Source organism: Rhinopithecus roxellana, chromosome 4 (assembly GCF_007565055.1).
Source record: "Rhinopithecus roxellana isolate Shanxi Qingling chromosome 4, ASM756505v1, whole genome shotgun sequence".
Classification (NCBI taxonomy): domain Eukaryota; kingdom Metazoa; phylum Chordata; class Mammalia; order Primates; family Cercopithecidae; genus Rhinopithecus; species Rhinopithecus roxellana.
The window spans coordinates 31,553,033-31,572,254 of NC_044552.1; the positions used below are offsets into that span (position 1 = coordinate 31,553,033).

Here is a 19,222-nt window from a genome sequence, read left to right on the forward strand (position 1 = left end):
GTGTTCCACACTTTGCCAGAACTTGGATATTTTCAGTCTTCTAGCCTCTGGTGGAATTATATTGGTGTGGCATTTTAATTTTAATTTGCATTGTCTGATGTCTACAAATGTTGAACTGTTTTCCCTTTTTTTATTGACCACATAGATGTCTGCATTTTTGAAGTGCTTGTTCAAGTCTTTTGTCCAATTTAAATTGGGAGTCAACAGTCAGCAAGCAGTCAGAAAACAATAGCAAAAACACACAAAATAAATAAATAAATTGGGAGTCAGTCTTCTTATTGATTTATAGTTCTTTATTTTACACAAATACCCAGACACATACCCCATATGTGTGTATTGCAGCTATCTTCTCTCAATCTGTGGTTGACTTTTTTATTCCCTTAGTGTTATCTTTTGATGAACAGAAGTTCTCAGTTTTAATGCAGTAGTATCTATCATTGTTTTATGTGGTCAGGATTCTTTGTGTTTTAAGATATCTTTTCCTATTACAGAGTTAAAAAAGATACTCTTGAGTTCATTCTTCTAGTTTTATTGTTTTATATTTTGAACTTGGGTCTACTGTACACATTTACTTGTGATGTAAAGTAATGGTAAAAGTTCATGTTTTTTTCACACTGATATCAAGGTGACCCAGCTCCATTTATTGAAAAGACCATTTTCCCTAGTGGTTTGCTGTGGTAGTGTTAAGCCACATGCGGGTCTGTTTCTGGACTTTTAATTCTGTTCTATTGGTCTGTTTGCCTGTTTCTACATCAGTGACATGCTGTCTCTATTGCTGTAACTTTCAGATAGGTTTTCATATCTGGTGGTATAAGTCCTTCAGTTTTTTTATTATTCTTCATGATTGTCTTAGCTATTCCACATCCTTTGAATTTTCGTATACGTTTTAGAGTCACACTGTCAATTTCAGTTAAAAAGAAATGCTATGGTTTTGATTGAAAGTCTGTTGAATCTAAGCATACTATATATATTTCCATTTATGTAAGTCTTTAATTTCCCTCAGAAGTGTTTTATAATTTTCAGGGTAGCAGCCCTGTACATCTTTTAGATGTATTTCTTGGTATTTGATGTCTTTTGATGTAAGTACTATGATTTAAATTTCATTTTTTAACTTGTTTATTGCTTTAAATGAGGAAATAAAATTAATTTTTGTATGTTGACCTTATTCAGTGACCTTGCTAAATTTATTAGTTAATTCTAATATTTTATAGATTTCTTTCCATGATATGCAGTCATGTTATGTATGAATAATGACAGGTTTACTTATGCATTTCTAATTTATTTATTTATTTTTTGAGACGGAGTCTCGCTCTGTTGCCCGGGCTGGAGTGCAGTGGCCAGATCTCAGCTCACTGCAAGCTCCGCCTCCCGGGTTTATGCCATTCACCTGCCTCAGCCTCCCGAGTAGCTGGGACTACAGGCGCCCGCCACCTTGCCCGGCTAGTTTTTTGTATTTTTTAGTAGAGACGGGGTTTCACCATGTTAGCCAGGATGGTCTCGATCTCCTGACCTCGTGATCCACCCGTCTCGGCCTCCCAAAGTGCTGGGATTACAGGCTTGAGCCACCGTGCCCGTCCGCCTAGCTAATTTTTTTGTATTTTTAGTAGGGACAGGGTTTCACCGTGTTAGCCAGGATGGTCTTGGATCTCCTGACCTCGTGATCCACCCGCCTTGGCCTCACAAAGTGCTGGTATTACAGGTGTGAGCCACTGCGCCCAGCCATTCATTTCTGATTTTTAAGATTCCTTTTTCTTTTGATGATGTGGGCACCACTAATCTTTATGATTTTTGTTTGACTTTTCTTGCTTAATTCCACTTGCTAGAATCTCTACCTTAATGCTGAGTACATGTGGTGATAGTGTACATTCTTGCTTTTTTCCTGCATTGGGGAAATGCGTGCAATATTTCACCATTTAATGTGATATTAACCTGTTATTGTTAGCCTTTAATAGTAGTGGCTGAGTAGCCACTATTATTGTTAAACTGTGCCCAGCCTGTTTACTTTTTTGTTGTGACTTTTTCTGAGGTTTCATGAATGCTTTAATGATCCAAAGTTATTCATTTGTCCAATTTAGATGTATATTTGTATTTAAATTGTGTATGTAAACTAATACTTGAAATAAGCACTGTTTAAATAGGATTAATCTAATTTTAACCCTTATGTTTTAGACGTTAGAGATGCTCATTATTCTCTTTGCATATTTCAAATAAATTTTCTTTACAATTCTGTAATTGGGCTGGAGTTTCGTCGTCCCCGCCGCCGCCGCCGCGTGTGCCATCATGCCGCCCTACACCGTGGTCTACTTCCCAGTTCGAGGCCGATGCGCGGCCCTGCGCATGCTGCTGGCAGACCAGGGCCAGAGCTGGAAGGAGGAGGTGGTAACAGTGGAGACCTGGCAAGAGGGCTCTCTCAAAGCCTCCTGCCTGTATGGGCAGCTCCCCAAGTTCCAGGACGGAGACCTCACCCTGTACCAGTCCAATACCTTCCTGCGTCACCTGGGCCGCACTCTTGGGCTCTATGGGAAGGACCAGCGGGAGGCAGCCCTGGTGGACATGGTGAATGATGGCGTGGAGGACCTCCGCTGCAAATACCTCTCCCTCATCTACACCAACTACGAGGCGGGCAAGGATGACTATGTGAAGGCATTGCCCGGGCAACTGAAGCCTTTTGAGACCCTGCTGTCCCAGAACCAGGGAGGCAAGACCTTCATTGTGGGAGACCAGATCTCCTTCGCTGACTACAACCTGCTGGACTTGCTGCTGATCCATGAGGTCCTGGCCCCCGGCTGCCTGGATGCGTTCCCCTTGCTCTCGGCCTATGTGGCGCGCCTCAGTGCCCGGCCCAAGCTCAAGGCTTTCCTGGCCTCCCCTGAGCATGTGAACCTCCCCATCAATGGCAACGGGAAACAGTGAGGGCTGGGGGCACTCTGAGCGGGAGGCAGGGGCTGCTTGCCTCCCTTTCTCCAGGACCAATACAATTTCTAAGAAAAAAAAAAAAAAAAAAAAAAAAAAAAAAAAAAATTCTGTAATTGCCCTGTTCTGAAGAAATAATACAACCAATGCACATGGTAAAAATTTAAACAGTTCAAAATGGTTTACAGTGTAAAGTAAATATTTTTACTTCCATTCACAGTTCCATTACCCTGAGGGCAACCTATGTAACCATGGTGTTTTTTTGATGGGGGGTATCCTTCCATTTTGTACTGTGCTTAACCATTATACATTTAAGCAGTGTATGTTTGGGCATGTACTATACATGCTGTTCAGCTTCTTATGATGTGTTTTATTGATTGTTTTATATCAGTATATGTAGAACTACATCATTCTTTTGGGTAAGATTGTTTTATATCAGTATTGTAGAATTACATCATTCTTTTGGGTAAGACTGTTTTATATCAGTATATGTAGAATTATTCTTTTGGTTAGTGTCATATACTCAATAGATTTAGCATACTTTAGTCTCTTTATGGACATTCAGGTTATTACTGATCTTGTTTTAACTGTTTAACTGTTGTTTAGTTATGTAACTATTTTAAACAATACTGCAGAAACCCTTGCAATACAAGGTTTTCTGCATATGTGTGGGAACTTCTTCCCATATTATCTTAATGTTTTTATTTATAACTTCTTTTATACTGTGTTCTGAGAAAATTACATAGCAAAGCACCCTTTCAGTACTCTTGAGAATTAGAAATTACTATTCAAAATTTTACTCTCTTGGAATAGACTTGCAGAAGACATCTCATTTTCAAGAGGAGAAACTAATCTTACAAATGGTGTTTGAGCAAACTTCCTTTTGTGTAGAAATTCAGTGTAAAATTTTAATATCAAATAATGGGCAATATTGAGTTGTTGCAATTTTCATTACTTTTAAACTGATTTAGTTTTCTAAGTAGAGTAAACTTGTTCTGTAGATTTTTTCCCCCCTTTTTGGAAAAGCACTAGTATTTTGTAAAGAATACATTACTTGGCCGGGCGCGGTGGCTCAAGCCTGTAATCCCAGCACTTTGGGAGGCCGAGACGGGCGGATCACGAGGTCAGGAGATCGAGACCATCCTGGCTAACACGGTGAAACCCCGTCTCTACTAAAAAAAAAAAATACAAAAAGTTAGCCGGGCGAGGTGGCGGGCGCCTGTAGTCCCAGCTACTCAGGAGGCTGAGGCAGGAGAATGGCATAAACCCAGAAGGCGGAGCGTGCAGTGAGCTGAGATCCGGCCACTGCACTCCAGCCCGGGCGACAGAGCGAGACTCCGTCTCAAAAAAAAAAAAAAAAAAAAAAAAAGAATACATTACTTGCTTGTTAGTATTTGTAGTAACAGGGTCATTAACTCATTCAACAAATACTTGTCACAAGTCTGTTATGTTCCAGGTAGCGGAAATTCCATGCTTTGGAAATACATCAGTGAAGAGTTAATCATGGAGCTTTTATGGAGTTGCAGATTCGGGTGGGGCAAGAATAAAATAATTGATTTAATTGTAAATAAAGAATATATGTTGGCAGGCTTATTGGTGATCAATACTAGGAGAAAAATAAAGCATGCAGGCAGAATATGGAGTGCCGAGATTCAGAGTTTCAAATAGGATATGCCTTAAGGAAGGATCTACAAGAAACTGGTGGTTGCTTTTAATAGAGGGGAATTGAGTGTCTGAAAGACAGGGATGGGAATGAGGCATATGGTACTTTTTTTGCCGACTGAATTGTTTTTAACATGCAGTACATTTATTGGAATAAATTCAATTTTATTGAAAGATAGGCTACTGTGGTATTAGAGTTGAGGGAGCAAGGGAACAAGCTGTCCAATTTTTGGCAGTTCATTCTGGTGCTTTCACTGTGGCCAGGCCTTCTTACTCAGAAATGAGTAGTAGTGGTTCTATAATCATACATTCCTACCGATAGCATAAGGAAGGAAAAGGGCATCCTGAGAAAGCAAGGGAGATTAGAGTGGTAAATGGGTAAGAGATGAAAAGTTATCAAATCCAGAAAAACCTTTTACGGCTATTTTAAATCGTGAACAAGGCTGTGTTGGCCAAGTGTGGTGGCTCCCGCTTGTAATCCCAACACTTTGGGAGGCCAGAGTGGGTGGATCACTTGAGCCCTGGAGTTCGAGACCAGCCTAGGCAACATGGTGAAAACCCTTCTCTTGAAAAATACAAAAATTAGCGAGACATGGTGGCACACACTTGTAGTCCTAGTTACTCATCAGGAGGCTGAGGTAGGAGGAGAATTGCTTGAGCCCAGGAGATTGAGGCTGCAGTGAGCCGACATTGTGCCACTGCAATCCAGAGGGAGACCATGTCTCAATAAAAACAAAAAAATGATGTGTTTGTCTTTCTAATATGGAAATGAAATCATCAATGACTAACTTCCAATATGTTTCAGTTAAGCCTTTTAGAGGGGCTTCAGCCTTTTGAATGAAAGCAGTGAGACTGAGTGAAGGTCTGATACTTCCACGTGCTGGTTCGTTGCATTTGTTTCCTGCATCTGAACCACAAGCAGACTGACTTGAGGTTTCTCTCACAAAAGCTGAAAGTATACACAGGTTCTTAGGTTAAGTACTGGAGAGACCTTCCTGCTGGGGCCTTGAACAAAATTGCGAAAGATAAAAGTAATTTAATTCCCTGCTTGGATCTCTGGTGCTGTATATAAAACCAATTAACATGTAACACTTGTAGCTATTGAGGGTTAATTTTAAATATTCTGTTAGTTTGTTGAGTATCCTCTGGTAATTCTGTTTTTAAATTCAGCGTTTATATTTGCATATTTGGAAAGTATAGATGCTGCCTGCCAAGGGTAAAGGTGGGGTTAATTTGGAATCTGAATATAAAATATTTGTTATAAAATGAATATACTAACATTATAGCCGGGTGCAGTGGCTTACTCTTGTAATCTCAGGACTTTGGGAAGCCAAGGCAGGAGGATTGCTTGAGACCAGGAGTTCAAGACCAGCCTGGGCGACATAGTGAAACAAAAATTACAAAATTTTTGTATTTTATGTTTTTAATACAAAAATTAGGTGGGCATGGTGGCACACCCCTGTAGTCCCAGGCACTTAGGGGGCTGAGGCAGGAGGATTGCTTGAGCCCAACAGGTTGAGGCTGCGGCTGTGGTGAGCTGAGATGACACCACTGCACACTAGCCTGAGTGGCAGAGTGAGACCCTGTCTCAAAACACCACCACCACCAACAAACAAACAAACACAACAAATATAACAGTAAAAATTATAAAAGAAAATTTTGTTCATATCTTTTCAGGTGTGTTAGACCCTTCTAGTTCTTGTCTGTTGCTTCCACATCTGTTTCCAATAGCTGTAATCATGAATTAGATCCCATTTCCTTTGGAAAAAAATAATTTTAATTGAATGTAGACTTTTTCTTTTCCTATAGAGATGCAGCAACAAACTTCTTTTACTTACTTTTTTTTTTTTTTTTTTTTTTTTAAAGAGATGATGTCTCACTATATTGCCCAGGCTAGACTTGAATTCCTGGTCTCAGGTGATTCTCCTGCTTCAGCCTCCCAGGTAGCTGGGACTGTATATACATGAACGACTGCACTGGCCATGTCCTATTTACTTAACATTTTACAAACATTACCCTATGTTGTTACTTAGTTTGGAAGTAGTTTCATAGATGATTTTAAATAGTAATAATTTCAGAGTAACATAAAGCTAAAAAATTGGCAAAGCATATCAAGCTGTGTGTAGTAATTTAGGATGGATCTTTACACTTCTCTAAAAAGTATTCATTTTTAAAAGGTTGCTTTGATCACCAGTCTTGAAAGTTTTGAAAGTTTTGAGGGTCTTTATTGATACATGATGAGAATTTTTAAGCTTAGAAAACCAATTTTATGTTCAAACTTCTTTATTTATTGGGTAAACTTGTATCAGAATTATAATTACATATATAATTGAAAAATCCTATAATTTAAGGTATAAATAAGCTTTCTAGTTAAAGTCAACAACAAAATATGTAGGAATATTTGATTTCTTCTTTGACACATGAAATATTCTGGCAAGCTTTCAGACTAATAGAACGGTTTCCAGAGATTGAATAAAATTGTTTATCACTAATTTACTGGTCATCTAGATCACCACATTTGTTTTCTGGAAACTTTATCATTCGGGGCTAATCATCCATTTTCTGAATTTTCTAAATTATTTTCAAAGCTTCTCCTGCCATATATCACCTGCCATATCACCTTTCTTGCTACCAAGCTTTTGACGGCGCATATTCCCTTTAACTAGTAGAGTAAGATGGAATAGCGAGAGTATGTACATTCACCTTAGGTCAGTAGTCTATGGTTCTTGGGTGGGAGAGATAAAGGAGGTTTAACAATTGAGAATTTCAAAGTCATCCATTGATTTTAGTATCAGTGGCAGAGCATGCACTCTAATAGCATGAATAATGTAATCACAACTAAGGTAGGACTGATGAAAATTTTAAACGTCCAGTTCATAAAAAATATGCTTGCTTTTTAGAAAATGTTTTCCATAAATAAGTTGGAATCTATGCTCTGTACCTTGTAAGTTGCTAGCTTCTATTCTAAACAATAGTCCCTTTATGAGGTGAGAGGTTGTTGTTCTGTGGATAGTCTCAAAGTTTCTGAAATAAAGGGACAGATTTTCTTTAAAAAGAAACAAACTACTTGGCCTATTTGGAAGGGAATAAACAACTATAGCCTACAGTTTTTGCTTTTCTGGAATGCCAAATTTGAGCTCAGAGCAGATTCTTCAGCTGAGCAATAAACCTTTGAAAATTGCTTTATAATGGAAATGCTGACAGACCATTAACTATAGTGGTGCAAATGTGCTGCTCTGACATACATAAGGTTGTCCCAAGTTGCTAAATAGAATAAACCATGTTGGGCAGTGTGCATCCTGTGGAAGCTTGTGTGGGTGTGTACAGTTTGTCATGTAATGCCACCTGATTATTAATGGGGGAAGTTCTATCATATCACCTTAGACATGCAGGAGAAGTACCATTTTAGAAGAAAGGAGTGGTTTAGGCTCTGCTGATGCTGATAGCTCATTTTATATTTGCTATACTGGAAAAGGCCCAGGGTAAATTTAACATGATGCATTTAATCACCATTCCAATTACAGTGCCACTGAAGCAAATCAGTGTTTTCTTACTACCAATTCACTGGAACTTCTAGGTCATAAAGTATCATTATTAGGCATATTGGAAAGTCTCGGCCCAATGGAAATGTGGATTCTGGGGCTTTCCAGTTGCTTTGAAATAGTGACAGAGGCTGCCTGGTTGTACATTGTCCCCATGTAAGATGAGAACTGGAATTTAAAGGGATTGATATGACAAAGCGAGAATTATATAATGACCCAGGGAAGGATGAAGCAGAATGTTCACTTCTAAAAGCAAAATAAGGAAAATGATGAAAAGGGGTGATTACTTTCATAGTAGCCTGCTTAGTGACTCATGCCCCTGCTAATAATAAGTATTGTGAGAATATGTCTTATTCTTGGCTATATTCACAGCACCTAGAACAGTGCCTGGCACGTAATGTGGATGTCAGTCAATGTTGGATTTACTTGTGTTTATTTATTTAAAACCTATTTGGGGTTAGATTGTCAGGAATCCTGCTACATGTTGTGTAAGGCTTCTAACGTGTACGTGTGTGTATTTCGTATAATACATTTATGTATATGAGCAGTTGGAATTGATCACTAAAAGATTTCTTAAAGGTAATATAAATACAGTTTGATATGTTGAGTATCATGAATGAATCAGTGCAAAAATTCAAGTATATTTGGGGTAGAATCATATCCTTTGAAATGTCAGTGTACAGTAAAAAGGTGTGACATCATAACTAGATTATAAATCCTATACTCTTGTATTCCAAAATCAATATAATTCGACTGGGCTTATATGTCCTCTTTGACAGAATATAAATTTTACTTTCCTGTGGCAATTCCCAAACTGAGCTGCCCACTTGGACTTTTAAGAAAATGTAAGCATTCTTGGGCATTGACCCAACAATTTTCATTCTCTAGATCCTGGGGTGGGGCCTAGGAATCTGTATTTTTTAATAATTTCCTTTCTGTAGGTGTTTACATACAGTCAGTTTCTCTGCTACCCACCTTTCATGATTTACTTTGAAATTTGGTGACAATCACCTTGGACCTTTTGGGTTCTCTGGAAATGGTAGCCAGTAAGGTAATTAATAATTAATGTTTTATACTGGTAGAAGGAAAGAAATGTTAACATGTGTCGTACTAAAGATCTTTTAGAATTAGTGTTCACTTTCTGTTCATATATTTCACTGGAAAGCTATTGTCAGGACATTTTGGGGAAGGTGATTTTTAAAATGTGGCATATTCATGGAGTTGTATTGCTGGAAGTTACCTTAGAAACCATTTAGTTTATTCCCTTTTATATTTGAGTTAATCTTAAAAATGTTAGGGTGTATTGCTTATTAGTTAAGTTGCCTCATTTCTCAGCCATGATTTCTTAAGCATAAGATGGGGATAATACCTACCTACCTTATAGTTTTTTTAGGATTAACTGAGATTCAAAAAAGTTCCTAGCATGTATCTTGTTTGTAGCAATGTAGCAAGTGTTCAGTAAATGTTTAATATTTTGACATACCTATAATATGATCTGTGGTATACATAAAAGCCAAAAGAGGTAGAAAAGTTATAGTAATTAAGTTCAAGTTAAAAATGTTGTACACCCACAGGCAGAGTTTTATTTTTAAATTATGGCATAATACTTACAAAATGCACCATTTTAAATCATTTTAACCATTTTTAAGTAAACCATTCGGTGGTGTTTAGTATAGTCAGTGTTGTGCAGTCATCACTGTCTAGTTTGAGAACATTCTTACTACTGCCAAAGGAAATCTGTACCCATTGAGGAGCCACTTCCTATTCTTTTCTCTGTATCCGCTTGCAACCACAGATCTATTTTTTGTCTTTATGGATTTGTCTATTCAGTCTCTTTCATATGAGTGAAATAATAAAAAATGACTATTTTCACTGTATAATGCTTTCAGGGTTTATCTGTGTTGTTGTGTGTATCTTACTGCATAGCTTCCATTTTTTTACAATGACCGAACAACATTCCATTGTATGGATATAACAGCCTTGTTTATCCATTAATCAGTTGATAGACATTTAGGTCCCTTCCAACCTTTGGCTGTGTGAGTGGAGCTGCCACGAACATGCATGTATAAGTTTTTGTTTGAAAACCTGTTTGCACTTTTTGGGTATACACGTGGGTGTGGAATTGCTAGGTCTTGTGGTAATTCTATGTTTAATTTACTGAGGAACTCCAAATTGTTTTCCACAGTGGCTGTACCATTTTATACTCCTTTAGCAATGTATGAGGGTTCCAGTTTCTCCACATACTGGGCAACACGGACTTTCTGTTTTTTTTTTTTTTTTTTTTTTAAGTTAAATTTTATAGCCATCCGAGTAGATACGAAATGTATCTTATTGTGGTTTTGATTTGCATTTTGCTGATGGCTAATGACGGCATCTTTACCTGTGATTTTTGACCATTCATATCTTTTCTTTGAAGAATTGGCTGTTCAAGTGCTTTGCCCACTATTTAATTGGGGTGTCTTTTTGTTGTTGAAAGCAGTCTTTTGATTATGAAATTAATTTATGTATTCTTCTCTAGGGGCCTTATTTGGAAATATATACTTGGTAATATAAAAATTTATTTTGGAATATAAAATTAAGGACTGGACTTCATTACATTTTAAGTAAACTTTTATTGGATGCTTCCTTTTAATGTATTTTTTTTGTAGAAATGAAACTATGTTTATTTTATAGCTTAGCCTGATGCCTGATTCTATGCTTGCACTGACTCCCTGTCTGCACTAACAAATTATCAGATTTATTCCTTTCCAAAATATTGTTTTACATTGATTTTTTTTTTCAGATCATAGAATGTTCCTCTCCCAACTTTTTTGTTAACAGCTTTACTGAGGTATAATTTACATACCATAAAATACACCCATTCTAACTGTTTGTAGGTCAGTGATTTTTTAGTAAACTTACAGCATTGTACCACAGTTAACACAATGCAATATTAGAACATTTCTATCCTTCTGAAAAGTTTTCAGGCCTTTTGGAAGTCATTTTCTGTTCCCACCCCTTGGTGAACTCTGATGCTTTCTGTTACTCTTGATTTGCTTTTTCTGAGTATTTCTCGTAAGTGGAATCATAATGTGTAGTCTTTTGTGACTAGCTTCTCTCACTGAACATGTTTCTGTGGTTCATCTGTATTGGAGCATGTATCTGTAGTTCTTTTTTTTTTTTTTTTTATTACTGAGTAGTATTTCATTCTGTGAATAATACCACATTTTATTTATTCATTCACAAGTTGATGGGGGTTTGGATCATTTCTAGTTTTTAGCTGTTATGCATAATGAACATTCAAGTACAAGTCTTTGTGAGGACATCCTCTTTCAACTTTTTATTCTGAAAAATTTAAACCCCACAGAAAGATTGAAGTAAATAGTATAACAAACACCTATTTACTCTTCACCTAGATTCACTGTTAACATATGCCTACTGTACTTTGCCTTTTTCTATAAATACACCTTTTCCAGAACCATTTGTAGATATTATACTTTATCTCTTATGTATTTCAGCATGAATTTCCTGAGAATGACATTCACATACATAAGCATGATATTATCATTTATCACACTTAAGAAGATGAACAGTAATCTCATGTCAACTACTTTATAGTCCATATTGAAACTTGTCCCCAAAATGTCTTCTGTAGTTCCCACCCCCACTTTCTAATGTAACATCCCTAAATGATTTATGGATCTCAGTTGGTTTGATATTTCTCTTAGTCTCTCTTAATCTAGAATGGTTCCCCTTCTTTTTGTTTCTCCTGTCAGTGAGGTTTGGAAGAATACAAGCCTTCCACATTTTAGATTAACATTTTGACAAGGATTCTTAATATCAAGGTGAAGTTGTGTACGTTTTAGTACACCAGTGATTAAGTGATTAAGTGAAAAAGTGAGTTATATCTCAAATCTAAAAATACCTTAAATGCTTTATTTTAGTGTAAAACGTAAATGTACATTGCCATTAGTGTGAACATGTCAGGTTCTCCCCTTTCTTGTGTAGAAAAGTTTGATCACTTGCTTAGAGATATTGAATGCCACATTCCAAAGGAATGACTTCTCTTTGTATTAAGTAATTTGTAGGATGAAACTTTGAAACCGTATGGGATCTTGTTCGTCAGTAACTTTTTACCTGATTGTTTCAGGGTCCTTGAAATAATTACTATATTGGGAGAATGTTTTAAAAAATAATTTCATAAGTTGTGTACTATTTGAAAAGACATTTGACATTGTCTCCTTAGGTTTCTTTACTTGGGTAAATATGCCCCAGATGTCTGTTACATTGTAGTTTGTACTTAACTCTTTCAGAGAGGAATTTACTTATGAATGTGTTGTGGTAGTTAAGTGTGGAGATGGATTTTGGTTTAGAAGTTACTTTTGATTTTACAGTGATACTCGATTGCATTTTAGCACTCAGCAAGATGGTAGAGAAATTAATGGAATCCATTAAGAGGGAAGACTTTCTGAATAGATATCCACCTGACAATACTAGATTTCTTTCTTTCTTTCGTTCTTTCATTCATTCGTTCTTCCTCTTCCTCTTCCTCTTTTCTTTCTCTTTCTCTTTCTCTTTCTCTATCTCTTTCTCGTTCTTTCTCTTTTTTTTGACGGAGTCTTGCTCTGTCACCCAGACTGGGGTGCAGTGGTACTATCTCAGCTCACTGCAACCTCCGCCTCCCAGGTTCGAGTGATTCTCCTACCTTGGCCTCCCTAGTAGCTGGGACTACAGGTGTGCACCACCATGACCAGCTAATTTTTGTAGTTTTAGTAGAGTTGGAGTTTTGCCATGTTGGCTAGGCTTCTCTTGAACTCCTTACCTCAGGTGATCCACCTGACTTGGCCTCTCAGAGTGCTGGGATTACAGGCACGAGCCGCTGTGCTTTGCCTAAATGTATTTCTGAATGTTAAGAATTTTGTTTAGAATTTTTTTTTTGACGTTTTGCTAAAGCTTTTGGTGGAGTTCCCTGTTTTGTTCTATGCATTTCTGAAATTGCTTATACTATAGTTGTGCTGATTAATCATGGGTAGAATCTCAAAATGTTACATTCAAGCCTGTAAATACTTATATTTCTTTTCCTGGGAAAAGAGAATATAGCATGTCAATAATATCAGTAATTAATGTGTAGCTCTTTGCTCTATCATTGATTTAGTGGCTTACACCAGAACATAGGAAATGTACAGCAGAAGCCTCTTATTCAAATTGATAAAACTGATAGGTAAGTAAAAAAAAAATGTGTTAAAGCATGAAATCTTGAAAAGCAACTTGAATGTTTAATTTAAAACGTAAATTTACATGATTTGCATTTTTCAGTGTAGGTCTATGACTTGTTCTTTGCATGTCATCAACTGATTTGAGAACCATACGCTGTTTCTGCATAAGCCACACAAATAATACATTGTCTGTGATAGTTTAGCATAGTAGAAATGTGACCTCTGAGACCAGGCCTCCTGGGCTGCAACCCTCATTCTCTCTTCTTACTAGCATATGAACCAAGGCAAGTTACTTGACAGTTCCGTGCCTCAGTTTCCCCATTTGTAAAATGCAGATAATACCAGTGAGTCAGTAATTGTCAAACACATGTTTAAAGTGATTAACTCGTTTATACCAGTGAGTCAGTAATTGTCAAACATATACTAGTTTAAAATGATTAACTCATTTAATCCTGTTGGTAACTGGCATGTAAGTGCCTAGGTAATTGTTAATTAATGTCCAGTTTTGGTTTCATTAAGTGAAATGAGAGTAAAGACATTTGTGAAGCAATCTGAAGGTACTCTTTCTAGATTTTAAAAAATATTTTAATTAAAACATTTTAAAATCTGACAAATACAAATTGTGTATGTTTATGGTGTACAGCTTGGTGTTTTGTCTTTTTTTTTTTTTTTTTTTCCTTTTTGTGGAGAACGGGGTCTCGCTGTATTACCCAGGCAGGTCTCGAACTCCTGGGCTCAAGCTATCCTCCCGCCTCTGCCTCCCTGAGAGCTGGGATTACAGGCGTGAGCCACCGCGCCCGGCCAGCTTGGTGTTTTGATATATGTATACATTGTAATGCCTAAATCAAGCTAATTAACACCTCACACACCTATCATTTTTGGGCGGTGGGAACATTTAAAATCTACTCTTAGCAATTTTCAAGTATACAATAATTTGTTACTAAGTATAATCACCATACAATGGATTTATTCCTCCTAACTGAAATTTTATATCTTTTGATGAACATATCCCCAACCCCCCATTCTACTCTCTGCTTCTGTGAGTTGGACTCTTTTACATTCTGCACGTAAATGAGATCATGTGGTATTTGTCATTCTGTGTCTGGCTTATTTCACTTAACATGATGTCCTCCAGGTTCATCCTTGTTTTTACAAATGAAAGAATTTCCTTCCCTTTTAAGGCTTAATAGTATTCCGTTGTGTTTATATGTCACATTTTATCCATGCATCCATTAATGGGCACTTAGGTTGATTTCATGTCTTGGCTATTGTGAATAATGCTGCAGTGAACATGGGAGTGTAGATACCTCTTCAGCATCCTGATTCCATTCCTTTGGATATATACCCAGAAGTGGAATTGCTGGCCTAATTCCACTGGTATTTCTATTTTTAATTTTAATATACTGTTTTCTGTATTGGGTGTACTAATTCCAATCAATAGTGTACAAGGGTTCCCTTTTTCCCCATATCCTTGCCAACACTTATTATTTCTTGTCTTTTTGGATCATGGCCATCTAACAGGAGTGAGGTGATAACTATTCCACTGCAGTTTTAATTTGCATTTATCTGGTGATTATTAATGTTGAATTTTCGTGTACCTGTTGGCTATTTGTGTGTCGTCTTTTGGGAAATGTCTATTCAGATCATTTGACCATTTTTAAAATTGGGTTATCTGTTTTCTTGCTATTGAGTTGAGCTCCTTGTATATTTTAGATGTTAAGTATGGTCATCAGAAGTATGGTTTGCACATATTCTCTTTCATTCTGCAGGTTGTGTCTTTACTCTGTTGACTGTTTCCTTTCCTTTGTATAATTTTTCCAGATTTTTATGATTTGTATACATCCCAGTTGTCTTGGCCATGCTTGGCAGTATGTCTTTTGATCAGAGCAGTCAACATAGATTTTATAGAAATAACGTGTCCTTTTTGCACTTACTGGTTTGGGTTATAACTAATTAAATTATCTACAGTAACGGAACAGGCATAATTATAAGGCAGACTTGGAAACACAAACCACTGGTTCTTGTTAGACATTCAGTTCAACAGGTGGGAGTGGATGAGCTTGTATATTGAAAAATAGCTTTGCTGCCTGAGATGGCATCTGGCAAGCTGTGGTTATGTCAGCCTGTTTTATGGGGGCCTCACTACCATAGGTTAGTGCAGTCAGTTGAGTAGAGTGCTGCCAAGAAACACTACATTAGGGTGCCTAATGTAGGTTGGTTGCTATGGATCTGTTTTCTGCCAGCTTACAGTCTGTGTGTGTGTGTATGTGTGTGTGTGTGTGTGTGTGTATGTGTGAGATGGTGTAGGTAGCATATGTTTGTGAGAGGTGGCAAGTTTTATGGCTAAGAAGATATCGACTGACCTAGGACTATCAGGATCCTCTGAGAACAATTATCTGTGGCTCAGCATCAGTCCCCAGCACTGAGGAGGGGGACCATGCACTCTGAGTTGAATTCTGTCAGTCGGATCCTGATCCCAGTGCTTTTTAATACTTCCACCAGAGTCTTAGATGGTAGCGCACAGTGTATGCTCATTAAGATTGTGAAATGGCATCAAATTGCATAGGTGGCTCAATAGAAAACTTGATTAAATTTCAGAATACCTGATGGTTTAGGAAAGTTGGCGAATATACATATGGCATTTAGCTAGATCAGGGCAAGATAATTTTCTTAAGGAAAGTAAATCATTGTTGAAATTTGGTATGGGGGTAGAGTTTGTACTACACGTGATAGCACAAAGTATCCCAAAGTGCTAAGAAAACCAGTTAAATAAGGGTCATTGATAATGCTTTTGTAGTTGGTCCGAGTGTTGTGGGTTATTGTTAAGCTGATAATGCCTTTGCATTCAAAACCACTGATAAGAAGTCATATAATTGGAATGGTGCTTATGGAAGTTACAGGGCTTCACTGTACTTAGTATTTCACAGTGTAAGCATATGACAGGGATATCAGAAAGAAATGTTCTGAGTGAGAAAACTGTCTGAAAAACTAGTAAATAGTCCTGTAGCTGAATGTTATAGTAGATACTTAGCTTAGAAATATGAGGAAGTTTAGTAATTCTCTCTTTTTTTTTTTTTTTTTTTTTTGGGCGGAGTCTCGCTCTGTCGCCCAGACTGGAGTGCAGTGGCCAGATCTCAGCTCACTGCAAGCTCCGCCTCCCGGGTTTACGCCATTCTCCTGCCTCAGCCTCCCGAGTAGCTGGGACTACAGGCGCCCGCCACCTCGCCCAGCTAGTTTTTGTATTTTTAGTAGAGACAGGGTTTCACCGTGTTAGCCAGGATGGTCTCGATCTCCTGACCTCGTGATCCGCCCGTCTCGGCCTCCCAAAGTGCTGGGATTACAGGCTTGAGCCACCGCGCCTGGCCAGTAATTCTCTTAATAGATTATACAGGCATACCTTACAGATACTGCAGTTTTTGTTCCTGACCACCACAGTATAGCACAAGTTACACAAATTTTTTGATTTCTGAGTACATATAAAGGTTATGTTTACACCATACTGTTATCTGTTAAGTGTGTAACAGCATTGTGTCTAAGAAATGTACATATTTAATTAAAATATACTTTTGCTTAAAAATCTGCTAACAATCATCTGAACCTTCAGTGAAGCACAGCTTTTTGCTGGTGGAGGATCTTGCCTTGATCAAGGTGGTGGTTGCTAAAGGCTGGGTGGGGGCTCTGGCAGTTTCCTAAAATAAGACAACAGTGAAGTTTGCTGCATCAGTTGCCTCTTTTTTATGAAAGATTTCTCTATAAAATGTAATGCTGTTTGATAGCATTTTACCCACAGTAGAACTCCTTTCAGAATTGGAATCAGTCCTCTCAAACCCTACTGCTGCTTTATCAGCTGAGTTTATGTAATACTCTAAATCCTTTGTTATTTCAACAGTGTTTACAACATCTTCAGAGGAGATTTATGTCAAGAAACCAGTTTCATTCATTGCTCATTCATTTAGATTTTATTATGACATTGCAGTGATTCACATCTTCAGGCTCTACCTCTGATTCTACTTCTCTTGCTGTTTACACCACATCTGCACTTATTTCCTCCACTGAAATCTGGAACCCCTCAAAGCTATCCATGAGAGTTGGAATCAACTTCCAAACTTCTGTGAATGTTGCTTTTTTGACCTTTTCCCATGAAGAGGTATCACAGATGTTCTTAAGGGCAACTAGAATGGTCAGTCCTTTCCAGAAAATGTTCTACTTACTTTGGCCAGTTTCATCAGAAGAAGCACTGTCTATGGGAGCTATATTCTTTCTTTTTGGAGACGGAGTTTCACTCTTGTTGCCCAGGCTGGAGTGCAATGGTGTGATCTTGACTCACTGCAACCTCCGCCTCCTGGGTTTAAGTGATTCTCCTGCCTCAGCCTCCTGAATAGCTGGGACTGTAGGCACAGACCACCATGCCTGGCTAATTTTTTTTTTTTTTTTTGTATTTTTAGTAAAGATGGGGTTTCGCCATGTTGTCCAGGCTGGTCTTGAACTCCTGACCTCAGGTGATCTCACTTCAGCCTCCCAAAGTGCTGGGATTACAGGTGTGAGTTACTGTGCCTGGCCAGCAGCTATATTCTTATGAAATGTATTTCTTAATAAGACTTGAAAGCTGAAGTGATTCCTTGATCTGTGGGCTGCAGAATGAATGTTGTGTTTGCAGGCATGAAAACAACATTCATCTCCTTGTGCATCTCCATCAGAACTCTTGGGCGACCAGGTGTGTTGTCAGTGAGCAGCAGTATTTTGAAATGAATCTTTTTTTCTGAGCAGTAGTTCTCAACAGTGGGCTTAAAATATTCAGTAAACCATCCTGTAAACAGATGTGCTATCTTCCAGACCCTGTTGTTTCGTCCCTAGAGCACAGGCAGAGTAGATTTAGCATAGTTGTTGTTTTTTGTTTTTGTTTTTGAAACAGGGTCTCGTTCTGTAACCCAGGCTGGAGTGCCAGCGTGCAGTGGTGTCATCTTGGCTAACTGCAACCTCTGCCTCCTGTGTTCAAGTGATTCTCTTGCCTCAGCCACCTGAGTATCAGGGATTATAGGTGTATACCACCACACCTGGCGAATTTTTGTATTTTTAGTAGAGATGTGGTTTTGCCATGTTGGCCAGGCTGGTCTCGAAATCCTGGCCTCAAGTGATCAGCCTGCCTTGGCCTCCCAAAGTGCTGGGATCACTGGGATCACAGGTGTGACCCATAATTTGTCCCTCTTCTCTCCCCTCCCCTCCCCACTCCTCTCCCCTCCCCTCCCCACTCCTCTCCCCTCCCCACCCCATTCCTCTCTCCTCGCCATTCCCCTCCCCTCCCCATTCCCCTCCACTCCCCTCCCCTCCCCACTCCCTTCCCCACTCCCCTCCCCTCTCCTCCCCACTCCCCTCCCCTCCCCACTCCCCTCCCTTCCCCTCTCCACTCCCCTCCCCTCCCCTCCCCACTCTCCTCCCCTCCCCTCTTCTCTCTCCTCCCCTCCCCACTCTCCTCCCCTCCCCAGTCCCCTCCCTTCCCCTCCCTTTCCCTCTCCTCTCCTCTGCTAGGATTATAGGTGTGAGCCACCGGTGCCTGGCCAGGTGTGACCCATAATTCTTAAGGGTCCTAGGATTTTTGGAATGGTAACTGATCACTGGCTTCAACTTAAAGTCACCAGCTGCCTTAGCCCTTAACAAGAGAATCAGTTGATTCTTTGAAATGTTGAAGCCCGGCATTGACTTATCCTTTCTAACTGTAAAGTTCTCTGTAGCATCATTTTCTAGTGTAAGACTGTTTGATCGACATTGAAAATCTGCTGTTTAGTGTAGCCACCTTCATTTTAGCTAGATCTTTTGGATAACTTGTTCCAGCTTGTACAACAGCACTTGCTGCTTCACCTTGCATTTTTGTTATGGAAATGGCTTTTTTTGTTTTTTTTTTTAAACTTCATG

The 19,222-nt window shown here is 38.5% G+C and overlaps 2 protein-coding genes across 5 annotated transcripts in view; both read left to right on the forward strand.

The window, feature by feature from the left end:
• The window catches only part of ZFAND3 (zinc finger AN1-type containing 3), a 328,986-nt gene that overhangs the window by 70,746 nt on the left and 239,018 nt on the right, over nt 1–19,222 (forward strand). The gene's annotated exons all lie outside the window — the stretch shown is intronic.
• LOC104682897 (glutathione S-transferase P) lies at nt 2,264–3,021 on the forward strand. The gene has a single exon (XM_030928152.1). It carries the CDS (start codon nt 2,281–2,283, stop codon nt 2,911–2,913), a length of 633 nt encoding a protein of 210 aa, XP_030784012.1. The 5' UTR covers nt 2,264–2,280; the 3' UTR covers nt 2,914–3,021.